This window comes from Syngnathus typhle, linkage group LG3, assembly GCF_033458585.1.
Source record: "Syngnathus typhle isolate RoL2023-S1 ecotype Sweden linkage group LG3, RoL_Styp_1.0, whole genome shotgun sequence".
In the NCBI taxonomy this organism is placed as follows: domain Eukaryota; kingdom Metazoa; phylum Chordata; class Actinopteri; order Syngnathiformes; family Syngnathidae; genus Syngnathus; species Syngnathus typhle.
The window spans coordinates 18,623,188-18,637,155 of NC_083740.1; the positions used below are offsets into that span (position 1 = coordinate 18,623,188).

General features: G+C 47.5%; 2 protein-coding genes across 2 annotated transcripts; both read left to right on the plus strand.

Moving 5' to 3' along the window:
* The first annotated feature begins 391 nt into the window (after positions 1-391).
* On the plus strand, positions 392-6,622 carry LOC133151188 (macrophage mannose receptor 1-like). The gene is made up of 22 exons (XM_061273994.1): positions 392-499; positions 570-737; positions 839-946; positions 1,021-1,137; positions 1,850-2,064; positions 2,134-2,243; positions 2,412-2,527; positions 2,596-2,652; positions 2,732-2,887; positions 2,960-3,048; positions 3,458-3,581; positions 3,661-3,711; positions 3,780-3,947; positions 4,300-4,416; positions 4,491-4,610; positions 4,841-5,049; positions 5,123-5,232; positions 5,401-5,522; positions 5,591-5,647; positions 5,727-5,882; positions 5,973-6,064; positions 6,467-6,622. The coding sequence occupies exons 2-22, from the start codon at positions 596-598 to the stop codon at positions 6,620-6,622; spliced, it is 2,592 nt and encodes an 863-aa protein (XP_061129978.1). The 5' UTR covers positions 392-499; positions 570-595.
* A 35-nt stretch (positions 6,623-6,657) lies between these two features.
* On the plus strand, positions 6,658-13,727 carry LOC133151974 (uncharacterized). Its single transcript, XM_061275429.1, has 20 exons — positions 6,658-6,706; positions 6,779-6,946; positions 8,410-8,529; positions 8,614-8,736; positions 8,796-8,825; positions 8,905-9,048; positions 9,135-9,284; positions 9,534-9,668; positions 9,738-9,898; positions 9,963-10,086; positions 10,162-10,216; positions 10,292-10,358; positions 10,559-10,692; positions 10,763-10,806; positions 10,879-11,052; positions 11,129-11,274; positions 11,346-11,504; positions 11,674-11,759; positions 11,840-12,011; positions 12,550-13,727. Exons 7-20 carry the CDS (start codon positions 9,260-9,262, stop codon positions 12,718-12,720), a joined length of 1,653 nt encoding a protein of 550 aa, XP_061131413.1. The 5' UTR covers positions 6,658-6,706; positions 6,779-6,946; positions 8,410-8,529; positions 8,614-8,736; positions 8,796-8,825; positions 8,905-9,048; positions 9,135-9,259; the 3' UTR covers positions 12,721-13,727.
* The last annotated feature ends 241 nt before the right edge of the window (positions 13,728-13,968 follow it).

Sequence of the window (13,968 nt, forward strand, 5' to 3'; positions counted from 1 at the left end):
ATGAGATGTCGTACTGAAATGCAAAAGATAAAAGTGAGATACAAAGTGTCATTTAAGCAGGAAAAAGCTTTCTTGAACAAAAACAAAAAAGTCAAACTTTGACCGGAATGGCCGCAATGTTACGAGAAGAGCTACGAAGAAATGTTTTTCAGAAAATCAGCTGGAACAAGGACAAAGCTGCAGCTTGATGGCAATTAGGATTGTAATTCACAAGAGCAAAAAAAAACAAAAGCCATCATGCGCTCAAGTTATCTCTGTCATGTGTGCAGGAAGACACCCCACGATTGCAATTTTTAAAGTACAACTGCATAGCTGTCTCCTATGGTGGTTTTGTTGATGACTATGGCTGTGACAAAAACAACTTTGTAGCCATCTGCCAAAAAGGTCTGAAAGTCACGACGGCTCCCTTTGCCCTTTCACGCGCACTCATTATTGATCCCTCTTGCAGCAAAGGTCCGAAAGGCTCTTACTGCTCATCCGTCGTCAATATTCAGGCCAGGTGGGCGTCACATCCGTGGTCGCGCTCTTGTCGGCAGTTGGCCCTCAAGTGACGCGAGTCTCGCTTGCAGGCTGGAGCGAAAAGTGCGGCAGGTGGATGGAGAACCCGGCCAACGACTTCTGCTACCTGATCAGCCACAACCAGGACGTGACCTGGCAGGAGGCGCGAGACAAATGCGTCGACCACGGAGGCGACCTTCTCAGCCTTGCCGACGACACTGAACAGAAGTTCATACAAGGTAAAGTGCCCGGAGGACACGATGGAGTATCGCACAGTTTATGCCGCATGGACTCCAGAAGGAACAATGCGTCTTGATCGTTGTTTAACTTTGATTGGAAGATCTGCGTGACATTCCGCTGACTCTATGGTTGGGCGCCAATGCCGAGATCACTGAAGGCAGCAAGTGGACTGATGGATCCCCGTTCATTTACAAAAACCTGAAAGCAGGTCGGTCTAAAACCCGGCGAATGTTTGTCGCTGACAAAACGAACGACTGCTTAGCGTCTGTCGTCTCCTTCCAGATAATGCCAGTGACGCCACTGGCGAACGCTGCCTTTCCTTGCTCACTGCCGACGGCGACTGGAAATTTGACCAATGCCGAAAAAACAGCAGCTACATCTGCAAGAGAAGAGGAAGAGGTAACGTGACGCTTGGCCGATTCGCACTGACTTCTGATGAAATATGTCTGTGTGTTGTGAGCGTGTCAATTGTCAAGTCATGGAGCTAACGCAATCGGCAAAACTGGAATTAAGACTGCAGCTGGTCTGAATTTCTTGTTTCCCACAACATTGGTGGCAAAACGTTGATAATACTGTGATAAATTGTATTCGCTGGTCAGTTGGCAGCCTTGAGGGCCTTAAAAGGCGCCTTATAAGTAAAATGTATTATTATTATTAGTAGTTAATCTCCGGGAACTCGCTGTTGAAAGTGGCTTCCTCAGGGAAGAAAAAAATAGCTTAAGACAATCAGCTGATTGGAAAAAGATTTTATTCCTCCAAGATGTGGAAATGTCTCGCGTCCAGAAAAGTTCCTCCCGTGCCTTCCAGACTCCGTGCTTTTTACATTGAGTCTCTACCCTAAACGGTCACAAACCAAACCACTCATTGTTCAAACTCTGATCCCAGACTGCCAGTATTTTCTCGGGGGAAAGATGGTCACAAACGACTGCTTGATGGTTAAATTTGGATCGGAGCCAGCTGAGCCAATTCTATTCTCTGTACTCGTACGTCAGCGTTTCTTGAGGGCTAAAAGTACCTATGACCTGAGGCCCACACTCAACAGAGATGAGCTTGAATAAGTGGAATATGCGTCAAATACAAATATTCTACAATCCCCCAAATGTTTCCTCAGTCGATCAGAAGTCATGCGATATGGTCTACGGGTGGCTCCCTTTCGGCTTCAGTTGCTACAAGAAGATGGCGACCCCCAACGGTTGGCTAGGGGCTCGGCACGATTGCGTCGGGGAGGGCGGCGACCTGGTCTCGGTCGCCTCATCGGGCGAGGAAGCCTTTGTGAAGAAGCAAATGGGCAACGACGAACCCTTCTGGATCGGACTCTCCAATCTGGTGAGACGGAAGCGCAAGCTGTTGATTCTCTACCGGTACGCGATTGACAAGCGGGATTGGTCTGTGCAGAAATGCGAAGAGGCTTGGTGTCGGTATGACAAGAAGCAAAAGAAGCTGACTTGGTCCGATGTCCGCGTGACGGGAAACTACTCTAACTGGGACTCCCGTCAGGTTGGAAGGTAATAAAGTCACGTCTTGATGTCCTTTCACCGTCAGGCAAGGTTATGGGGCCCCTTTCCAAAATGGGAAAGAGCACCGTGATGAGGGGAAAAAAGACCTTTTGTCAAGTTTTCACCAGAAAGCAAGAAAAAAAATACTGAAATGCTTATCACGACTTCTCCCGACAGCTCCGACGTGGATTCCTGCGCGTACATCAACCAAGGTGTGTGGACTCAGCCAGGAAAGTGGCGACACGGCTCGTGCAGATCCTCGTTGCCGTTTATGTGCGAACGCCCACTGGACGGTAAGCCTGCTCAGGAGTTGTCATGTTGATGTCAAAAGTGACATTTCACTTGCGTGGTCTTTTTGCAGACTGCCCGGAGGGCCGGCCGTGTTCCTTGAAAGACTTGGGTTACCTTCGAGTAGAGAGTGAGTGGCTGCCACGCTTGTTTTTATTCTTGCACCGTCCCGCCGTGCTTCTCTAATCCAAGTTTGTTTGTGGCTTCAGCTTCCTCCTGCGACCCTGGCGAATTCCTGTTTGACGAGTCTTGCTATCGTTTCGAGGGGGTGAAGAAGGTGCAGTGGGCCGCCGAGAGGGTTTGCAAAAGAAACAAAGGTCATCTGGCCAGCGTCCTCTCAGCGGATGAAGGCAATTTCTTGGCAGGTCAGCAAATGCCAAGAAACATTCGACAAGTGGATGCTCTTTTTGTGCTGAAGCGCTTGTTTTCTCCTCAAGCTCACATGCGAGACGCAGGAAGATCTCAGCCTTTTGTTGGACTGAAGAAGAAGAAAAACATTGTAGAGTGGATTGACGGAAAATCTACAGTAAGTAAAAAATTTACTGCAGTCCAAAGAAGTTGGCATTCGCCTCTACCCAAAGGCAAAAGATTGGAATTGAATAGAAAAATGCTTTTGAAGTATATAAGATGGAACATTTGAGGAACAAACTTGCCGTTTCTCCTTTAGAATGATATTAAAATGAACAAGGAAACTTGAATGAGATTTTAAAAAAGGAATCAGTCTTGAAGGATAAAGTGCAGAATTTGACGGAGTTCCGGAGAATAAAACAGGATGACATGACAAAACTGGTCCCAGTATGCAGTTTTCACCGAAACGCTCAAAGTTGTGATTTCACCAAAAGAAAGTTGAAATGCTCCAACACGGAATGGAAAAACTCATTCAACCAAGCGCAACACAAAACAGGCTCAAGTGGCGTCCGGCGTGTCGTCCGCAGGACTACGTCACGCAGTTGGTGGGAAAAAAGTCTACAGGACTCGAAGAGTGCTTTGCTCTGTCAGCTTCTGGACAATTTGATGAGTGGTCATGCGCTAAAGAGCAGCCATCTATCTGCAAAAAAGGTCCGCAAGTTAACCGCAGCTCACTTTGCCCTTGAACCCGTTATTACTCTCTTTTTTGATCCCCCTTGCGTTCTTGCAGCCAAGGTGCAAGGGGCTCTCCCTGTTCTGCCGTCATCAACATGGGGACCAGGTGAGCATCCCACCCTGCATTCGGTCGGTCGTCGCTTTGCCCTCAAGTGACACGGGTCTCACTTGCAGGCTGGAGCAAAAAGTGCGGCTGGTGGATGGACAACCCGTCAAACGACTTCTGCTACCTGATCAACCACAACCGTGCCAAGACCTGGCAGGAGGCGCGAGACAACTGCGTCGGCCTCGGAGGCGACCTGCTCAGCATCACCCACTCTGATGAACAGAACTTCATACAAGGTAAACCTCCCAGAGGACACGATAGAGCAGGGGTCACCAACTCCGGTCCTCAAGGGCGACAATCCAGCCCGTTTTAGGTGCAGCCCTACAACAACACACCTGATTCAAATGATCAGCTCATCAGCAAGCTCTATTAAGGCTGATAGTGATCCTGATTATTTGAATCAGGTGTGTTGGAGGGGGGATACATCTAAAACAGGCTGGATTGGCGCCCTTGAGGACCGGAGTTGGTGACCCCTGCGATAGAGGCTCGCACAGTTTATGCCCCGTGGACTCCAGAAGGAACAATGCTGTTAGACACGCACCTGTACGATGTTCAAACTCTTGGTTGTTGTTTAACTTTGATCCAAAGGGCTGTACGCTCGTCCCCTGAGCAGTCCCACTCTGTGGTTGGGCGCCAATGCCAATATCACTAACGGCATCGAGTGGATTGACGGATCGACGTCCACTTACAAAAATCTGAAAACAGGTCGGCCTACAACCCGGGGAATGTTTGTCGGCGCCAAAACGGATGAGTGCTTAGCATTTGTCGTCTCCTTCCAGGCATCGCCGGAGAAGACCCCGGTGGAAGCTGCCTTTCCTTGCTCACTGCCGACGGCCGCTGGGCAAAAGCCGATTGTAAGGAGAAGCGCAGCAGCTACATCTGCAAGAGAAGAGGAAGAGGCATGATTTGACATTGGTCTTATTCTTAGAGTTGTGTCATCAGATATGAAGTGTTAGGGAAGGCCTTTTCTAAAGTCCTTTGATTCTCGGTGCCGCAGTTGACACGATTGGTAAAAAACTCACTGGAATTTAGTTTCCACAAAATGCTGACAAGACAAGTCATGCCATTACGTGCGGATAATTCTATATTTCTGCCATTCTAAATAACGGCATAATAATGGTGTCCTCAGCCATTCCTAAATCAACATGTGAGAAGGGGTGGAGTCTTCACCAGTCCAGTTGCTACAAGAAGATGGAGACCCCCAACGGTTGGCTGGGGGCTCGGTACAACTGCTTCTGGGAGGGCGGCGACTTGGTCTCCATCGGCTCATCGGACGAGGAAGCCTTTGTGAAGAAGGAAATGGGCAAGAACCCCTTCTGGATTGGACTCTCCAATCTGGTGAGACGGAAGCGCAAGCAGTTGATTTTCTACTGGTACGCACGCGACTGACAAGCGGGATCGGTCTCTGCAGAAATGCGACGAGGCTCGGTGTCGGTATGACAACGAGCAAAAGAAGCTGACTTGGTCAGATGCTCGTGAGACGATGACCTACTCCAACTGGGCTCCAGGTCAAGTTGGAAGGTAAGAAGGTCATGTCTTGAATGTTAGGTAATGTTTGGGGGCCCTTTCCAAAATGGGAAAGAGCACATGTGACGAGGGGGAGAAAAAAGTCTTTTGTTAAAAGAGAGCAAGAAAAGAACCTCCAATTCATCCTGTTTGTAAGATGCTTTTCACCACTTCTCCCGACAGCTCCGATGTAGAGTCCTGCGCGTACGTCAACCAAGGCTCGTGGACCGAGAATCAGCCAGGAAAGTGGCGACAAGCCTCGTGCGGATCCTCGTTGGCGTTCATGTGCGAGCGCTCGCTGGACGGTAAGCCTGCTCAGGAGTTGTCATGTTGATGTCGAAAGGGACATTTTAATTGTGTGGTCTTTCTGCAGACTGCCCAGAAGGCCGGCAGTGTTCCTTGGAAGACTTTGGTTACAATAGAGTGGAGAGTGAGTGGCTGTCACTCTGGTTTTTACTCCTGCATCGTCCCGCCGTGCTTTTCCAATCCAAGTTTGTTTGTGGCTTCAGCTTCCTCCTGCGACCCCGGCGACTTCCTGTTCGACGACTCTTGCTATCATTTTGAGTGGAAACGTAAGAATTGGCAGGCCGCCGAGAAATTCTGCAAGGGACGGGATGGTTACTTGGCCAGCGTCCACTCAGAGAACGAAAACAAGTTCTTGGCTGGTGAGCACCAAGACAAACCAACAATTCTGTGATCATCCCGCAATGATCACCAGAATCTTTGCAACTAGCGCTTGTTCTGCTTTCCTCAAGCTCACGTGCGAGATGATAAAGGATATTGGCCTTTCATGGGACTCAAGAAGAACAAAGACAACAATTTTTTCTGGAGCGACGCAACGTCTGCAGTAAGCAAAACATCTAAAAGCAAAAAGTCTAAAATGTTGCCATTTGTCCAGAATGACATATGACAAAGCCAAAATTGGGTTGGTCACAATGTTGCAAGAGCAAAAAATATATTTGTAAAGTTTCAAAGGGGCTGGCCCACGAATTTATTTGAAGACAAATAAAATTGACAAGCTTGAATAAAATAGTTATAACAAGCTTTTCTGGTCATATAAAAGCGCAGAATTTTACAGATGGACAGTCTGAGAATAAAAAAGGAACACTGTGATTTCACTGGAAGAGTAGTAGTTGTTGATGTTTAATATGGAGTAGAGTAATGGGAAAAGAAGAAAAATCTGAACGTTTGAAGAAAATAAGTTACAACACCAAACGCACTCGATTGGTATCCGCCCTGTCGTCCGCAGAACTACATCACAGTGAAGGGAGAACAGTCTACAGGACGCGGTGACTGCTTTGCTCTGTCAGCTTCTGGACAATTTTATCAGTGGCCCTGCATCAAAGAGCAGCCATCTGTCTGCAAAAAAGGTCCAAAAGTCACCACAGCTCACTTTCCCCCTTAACCTCTCACTGCTCTCTCATATTTGATCCCCCTTGCGTTCTTGCAGCCAAAATCCAAGAGACTCGCCATGATGAGCCGCAAGCAGGTGGGCATCCCATCCTGCGGCCGATTGGTCATTGGCCAGTTGGCCCTCAAGTGACGCGAGTCTTGCTTGCAGGCTGGAGCGAAAAATGCGGCTCGTGGGTGGAGAACCTCTTTAAGGACATCTGCTACCTGCTCAACCGCAACCATGCCAAGACCTGGCAGGAGGCGCGAGACGACTGCGTCCGCCTCGGAGGCGACCTGCTCAGCATCACTGACAACACGGAGCAGACCTACATACTAGGTAGGCATATGGGCTCGATCGGTACTGTTGGTTGAGAATCTTGCGATATTTGTAGAGGCTAGATATGCCAAAGAAAGTGACATTTTGAAAGAACTTTTTTGCCAGTTCTCTTTTATTGCTCAAGACAAAGAAAACGTTGTTTGTGACGTCACCTGCAGTTGGTTACCAGACCCCAAGTGGTTGTGTTGTGTAGGCTGAGGACTGTATAGGGGGTTGGCTCGGATGTTAATGCTCTTTTCGCCCCCAGGTGCTGGTCAGAACACGGGAGGGAAGACGTGGTTCGGTTTTGATTGCTTTACTGGATCATAGGGGGATACAGGCAAATTGGCAAAGGCACACATTTTGTCGTAAGGATGTGAGAGCAGGTGTGTGTAGTGTTCATGGGTGAGTGTGTGTGTGTGTGTGTGTGTGTGAGTGTGTGGTTCTGCAAATACACTTAAGTCAATGGTCAACCTCTGACACCACACAACACTAATAGACGGCACACATCACATAACTAAATGCGCGTAACGGTTCCGCCATACTAAATAAACATAAATGAAGTACTTTAGACCAGTGGTCCCCAACCACCGGGCCGCGGACACAGTAAAGCGCTAAGCTTGAGACGACACAAAAATAATAAACTGTATTTAACTTTCGTATTGCGTGTATAGTATGCGCTCACTGTCGTAGCATTAGCATTGGTCTTTCTGCTGATTTTAGCGCTGTGCCCTCTTGTCACTTCTCGTGGATGTATTTTGACTAGTGGTATTAGCTAGTTGCATGTTTTAATCTTGGGGAACGCAAGAATGTGTTAAATGCGTTTGTTAGCCTCTCGTTAGTGCTAGCATTAGCTCAACTTGATTGCATTCATAAATATTGTGAGGGGATTTATTCTGTTACGTGTTATGTATGGTTGGAAGGACAAGTCTTCTGCTCTTTTATTCGAGCTGAAGGTTTGCGGTGCAAGGAAATGCTACCTCCGCTAAAAACTACAAATACGTCCGGCATGGAGGGGAGTATCTTGAAGTATCTTATTTGCATTTAAAGAGACCGCACCAAAACTATTCAGAACAGGGATAAAAGAGGAGCTTGTGACGCTATGACGACGAAGAATTCAGACAAAGGATTTGATGTTCCACTTTATGTTGACCACAACGGAATGAGTAGAATGTCAAATGAATTTATAACCATGATAGTGTAATGTTTGTTGTATCTAGCCGTGTGAGGCCGGGGCCAGAAGTGAGAAGTGACGTCATGCGGGTGGGTTGTGCGGGCTGGTTAGCTTGGCAATCAGTTGGTGTGTGAGGCGTGAGTTGTGGCCACCAGCAAATCTTGTTTGCATGTTTTTCTGTTGCCTTTTTTTGTCATAATAAAAGCGGCGATCAAACCGTCTGAACATCCTTGACGCACTGAGGGGCATTACAATACGTATAGGCTTTAAGTCATTCACTGGTGTCATCTTATTTCTGTTTGATCCAAAGGTCTATCCAGCGCTTATAAAAAAATTTCTTCTTGGTGGTTGGCCACCAACACCACAATCACTGAAGAGGGGTGCAAGTGGACTGACGGGTCTCCCTTTCGTTATACCCACTGGACCACAGGTGGGTCCAAACGCCGTCCATGGTTTGTTGCCGACAGTCTGGAGCAATGGAGAGGAGCGCTTAGCATCTACCGTCTCCTTACAGATAGCCCTAGTAAACCCTCTGATGAAAGCTGCCTTTCCTTTCACACTAAACGTGAACTGGGAAATTGGAAATTTGACAACTGCCAGAAGAAGAGGAACTACATATGCAAGAAAAGAGCTCGAGGTAAGATATGACTCATGGCCAATTTATGTTGATGCCCATATTTGGCTTTTGCCTCGCAGGACATAAACCGGAACCTCCACGCCATGACGGTAAGTCAGTCTCCCCGAATCCTGAATGTTGACGTCAAAAGATGCGAGACGGAAAAAAGACATCATGGTGCGCTCGCAGGTTTTCGGGAGATCCTTGTGTGCAACCACCAGAAGAACGTCGAACTCTTTTGTCAGAGTAAGGGTCAAAGCGTCATCCGCATCCAGTCGGCCACCTACGGACGGAGGAGCGGCAGCCTTTGTCCAACTCAGAACGCAACAAAGGGTAAGACAGGACATAAGCGACGTCGTCCGTGGTCCGACGATACGACCGTTGCAGCCAAATGAGCTTCTCGGCCTTGTGACTTGCAGAGACTTGTGTGGTGCAAGGAGCCCTCCGTCATTACAGGCAGAAATGTGACAACCGTCAATATTGTCTTGCTGACCCTTATGAGGGCGTCCGGGAGACCTGCCCTGCAGTCTCCAAATATCTGCACATGGTCTACAGCTGTGAACGGAAAGGTGGGCTTCGCGTCTCTGTTGTCTAATGCGGTATCTACCGACCAGAGTTGGGATATGACGGCACGTTGAAGGGTCTGTTCTGCTACGGACGTTGATGCGATGGCTAAAAGGTTCAGGGGACCACTCGCCATAAAAGCTTGGCGACCATTGGCCTAGTGAATCGACGGCGCCTAACAATGCCCAGAACAATACAACACAAGGATTCAGTTATCAGGAATCCGTTGCAACATGATTCTGGGTTGTCCTCAGTGTGTCTTGACAGTTTAGTCGAGGCGGACAAGCGCATCGGCGACTCAGCGTTTGAAGCCTCCTCGTTTATGAGCGACACCAGCCCAGAGAAAGCTCAATTGAACAAGAATTCCTGCTGGAGACCGTCACAAGATCGTACGTAGACAACCGAAAGTTACTTCGGGGCTGGCAGTTTGGTGTCCTGAGCGAACTTGTGTCCTGCAGCCTCCACCAGCTGGATCCAGGTGAACCTCGGTCACGTGAGAAAGGTGACCGGGATCGTCACCCAGGGCTGTCCTCATACTGACCAAAGGTCCTGGATCATCGACTTTGAGATGAAGATGAGTTTGGATGGCAAAAGCTGGAATGAACACCCGGACGAAAAGGTGAGCGGCCAGCCAGTCGACCTGACGCCGACCGGGCCATTACAAATGAGAGTGTTATTTCTAGTTTACCGGAGGGGGGGAGCACCGGTTTGGCTCTGCGTTTTCCGCTCAGTACGTCCGCATCCTGCCGCTGGAGGACAGCGTTGACTTCGGCCTCAGCTTTGACCTCTTGGGATGCGCACGTGATGGTAAGCGAGTCTCTCCCTCCGCTGCCGGGTAAAACATACAGTCCAAATCTTTTGATATCACCGTTTGTCTGACAGATGCGATGACCTGTGACAGCACGTTCAACAGCCTCCACTTGACCAAAGCAATGACGTGAGTCGAACCTGCCCCGGTGTTTCCATAACGGTGAGCGCCTGTCGTAAATTTGCTTGTCTTTGCCTTCTGCAGGTTCCACTGCCCACCCAAGTGCGCCAACTCCAAACACAATGTCACAGGAACCTTGGTCTACAATAAGGTACGTGATTGCTGACCCTTGGACTGGAGAGGCACTGGCTCTTGGCAAAAATAAACATTTCAAAGATGAATGTACATTTCAATTGGGATTTTCAAATTATTTCCATTTGAAAGATTATTTCATTTCCACACACCGATCAGGAAGTCAAATCCTCCCTATCGTGCCCAGCCTGTTGAGTTCTTGACTTGATGTGAGTGCAGGACTCAAGCGTGTGCGCGGCCGCTATTCACGCCGGCGTCATTCGTAACGACATCGGAGGAGACTGTATTGTGATGAAAGCCTTGGCAAAGAAGGGCTTTGCTGGCTCCACCCAGAACGGGATCACCTCCCTCAAGTGAGTGGCCATTATTTATGGCAAAGTACCAATAAGAGGCCCAGCTCATTGTCACATGTACAACCTGCAGGAATGCCGACTCGACGGATGAGGCCTTCACATTTGCAGACGGAGGTGAGTTCACGGAGCATTTTTTCATGTTAAGTGCTCAACTACTGCTAACCCCGCACGGGATCTCACCTCCAGAGCCGAGATGCTTGGGAGAGTCCTGGGAGGAGTTTGCGGGGTTCTGCTACAAAACGTTTGAGGACAAGAAGGAGTGGGCCGCTGCTCAAACTGACTGTAAGAAATTGGGTGCCAATCTGGTGTCCATCCTTTCCGAGGTGGAGCAGACGTGGGTGAAAAGTGCTTCCGCCCTCGGTGCGTACACCGTCTTTGTAGAACTACTATCCCCTGAACTCTGGGTGAGAGATCTGCTCGCCTTTGTCCTCTGCAGACACCAGCGATATGTGGACCGGACTGCATGACCAGACTGTCCTCGGCATTTTTGAGTGGTCGGACCGCCACGAGGTGACCTTCGCCGACTGGGCCCCGGAAGAACCCAAACACTTGAAAAAGGACTGTGTGGCGATGTCGCAAAAGGTGCGTGCCCAATTGACCGTTTGCAAGAACATTTGCACGATCCACTGCAATCCTTCTTGCTCATCTTTCAGGCTGGAAAATGGAAGCAGATGACCTGCAAGATAGCCAACAGCTTCATGTGCAAGATGCCCAAAGTGCATTATGCAATCACCTCAGAGAAGACAGAGGAGAGCCATTCTGGTGACAGCGTACGCTTGCACAGAAGCAAGCTCACCAAGTCAGCGAATGCAGTGAGTTGATTATTTTCTCTCTCTCTCTGCATCCCACGTTTCTGGACAGGTTCAAAAGACAGTTGTAATGATTTCCACACAATCTCATTTCAGTGTCAGATCTTAGCATTTGCATGCAATTTCTACTCAAGATGTTTTGGCCAGTTATGTTTTGATTACATGTTTGCAGCTTGGATCAATGATCAAGCTGAAGGGAGGTCTCCGTGTGAACAACGTCATCACCATCACAGGACGAGCAAATAAATTGGCAGATTGGTATGAGGAACCCCAGCCACTCCCACACGGGCACAAGAATGCTAATACCACAAACACACAGTTGTACATCTGTGTTGCAGGTTTAAAATCAACCTGTTTGTGCCTGATGACGAAACCGACAACGTGGTCGCGCTGCTCCTCAAGTTGAATTTTGTAACCAAGAAGATTTGGTTGTACTCCAGAGTGAACACAACTTGGAACGAAAGAGAGGAGCATCCCATGCAAAGCTCTGGACGTGGACAAGAAGTCAAGGTGACGTGAATCACACTGTATTTCTGCACACACACTCACTTACAGTTTTGGGGTTTCCAAACTTTGGTGTGGAATGTTCTTTACCTTTGATTGGTGCCGGTTAGTTAATTCTATCTAATTGTCGCTTCGTTGTTTGTTCATATGCACAAGGCGCATCCATACAACTGTCTGTCAAAATCCATTCCATCTTGTAGAACCTCCCTAAACATACGTCAATCTTAAAATATAATTGAGTGTTTCCAATGGGAAGAAGACATTTACCGGTTGAAGAGCACCTAGCCGCTAAGAAAGTCTGGAGTGATTTTCTTCTTCAAAGTACAAAAAGTATGGAATGGAAATGTTAGTCCTTTGTGATGCTACTCAGAAATGTCGACCATAGCATGAATTTTCTTCCAATCGCTAACCAAACTGTAAGGCTTGCTCGCCAAAAAAAGTCACGAGTCCCAAAAATGTCAACGTGAACGTCACATCTCCCGCCTTTGCTCGCTGCCATGCCGTTCACACTCATCACGTGCATGGTGTCCTTGTTGTTGCTCAGGTTGTCATCAAGTGCGCCGACGATCATTTCCAGATAACAATCAACGGCCTCGACGAGGTGACTTACAAATACAGAGAGGCCAATCTACAAAGCATCACGCAGATGATCGTGTGGGGTCACGTCTCCATCAAGGACATCAAGCAAAGCTCCGCTTTGACCAGTCTGCGCTAAAATGTGAGGACAGACGTCGTCAAAGTGTTCAAATTATTTTTGGCACAGCCTTTTCCACCAGCTACAGATGGTTTGTGGGATAATTGTACAAAAGTAACCACTTTATAGTTTGATCTAATACTTAATCTTAGTCTAATGGGCTATTAGAAAAAGCCAGACTTTCATGCTTTTTTTTCTTTTTGATTGCCTTTTTGCATCCGGGCTTTGTGTTTATCGCATTGAACGGACTGAATTTGAAACGGTAAGCAAGAAAAAACGGTAAGTGTAAAAAAACGGTGAGAAAAAAACGAAGCAAAAAAGATGTAGGTGAGAAAAACAGTAAGCACGCACTAAGCGACAAAAACACGGGAAGCAGGAAAATACTAAGCAAAAACGTAAGTGAGAAAAACGGTAAGCGAGGAAAGAAATTTTTTTCTCAACGGATCTACACGATTCACAAAAATGATACTTCCGACGGACAAAAACGGACTAATTGGGAGAGAATCGCCAATTCTTTGTCACGTGACCGGGACGAGCGTCTTGACCTGAATTAATTGATCGTCGATAAAAGTTTTTTTTTTTTTTTCCTGTGCGGCTTGGCGGCCCGGTACCAAGTGACCCATGGACCAGTACCGGTCCGCGGCCCGGTGGTTGGGGGCCCCTGATCTATAGCATAGAAAACGTCTACATCTAGAAAACGTCTAAAAAACGTTCACTTTTAGACCTTTTTAGCCGGGTTTTAGCCTAGACGTCTAGGTAGACGACAAAGTGCTCACAGGGCAGTCTCTCTGATTAGTTTGACAGCACAGTGGATTGACTTTCACCCCACAAAGAGTCGTTTTACATGCAAGAAAAAAACCTTCCACTTACATTTTCCAAGTAGGCATTAGTGTAGCTAACAGAACGTTTTGAACAAACAAGGTTATGCCGTTCTCAGTCTTTTTTTTTTTTTTTTTGCAAAGAATTTATGTAGAAGAGGTTCTTATTATAAAGTAATAGAAAAATGAGATATTCAAAGTAGACTGTTACTGTCAACTGTAACATTTCCTTCTTGTTGCAGTGAAAAATAAAAATGACATTTACATTTGGTGGAATTATATTTTTTGTGGTTTTCAGTGCTGTGTCAACAAGTAGTGTAATCAAAGTACTCGTACTTATATTGGTTTTTAAAAAAGAGGTATCGGTGCATCCCTATTTCGTATTTCAATTCATGCACTTAAAGCGGTTTTGTGTCATAAAGGCGTCCTAAGATTCTTAACGTGCGCGGGA

Excerpts from the sequence above, each read along its gene's own strand:
- LOC133151188 (XM_061273994.1), top strand. The coding sequence starts at position 596 with ATGGAGAACCCGGCCAACGACTTCTGCTACCTGATCAGCCACAACCAG. Across the intron at positions 1,138-1,849 it reads CTGCAAGAGAAGAGGAAGAG|TCGATCAGAAGTCATGCGAT; the intron begins GTAACGTGACGC and ends ATGTTTCCTCAG. Across the intron at positions 5,883-5,972 it reads CGAAAACAAGTTCTTGGCTG|CTCACGTGCGAGATGATAAA; the intron begins GTGAGCACCAAG and ends GCTTTCCTCAAG.
- LOC133151974 (XM_061275429.1), top strand. The coding sequence starts at position 9,260 with ATGGTCTACAGCTGTGAACGGAAAG. Across the intron at positions 9,899-9,962 it reads ATGAACACCCGGACGAAAAG|TTTACCGGAGGGGGGGAGCA; the intron begins GTGAGCGGCCAG and ends TGTTATTTCTAG. Across the intron at positions 10,693-10,762 it reads AACGGGATCACCTCCCTCAA|GAATGCCGACTCGACGGATG; the intron begins GTGAGTGGCCAT and ends TACAACCTGCAG.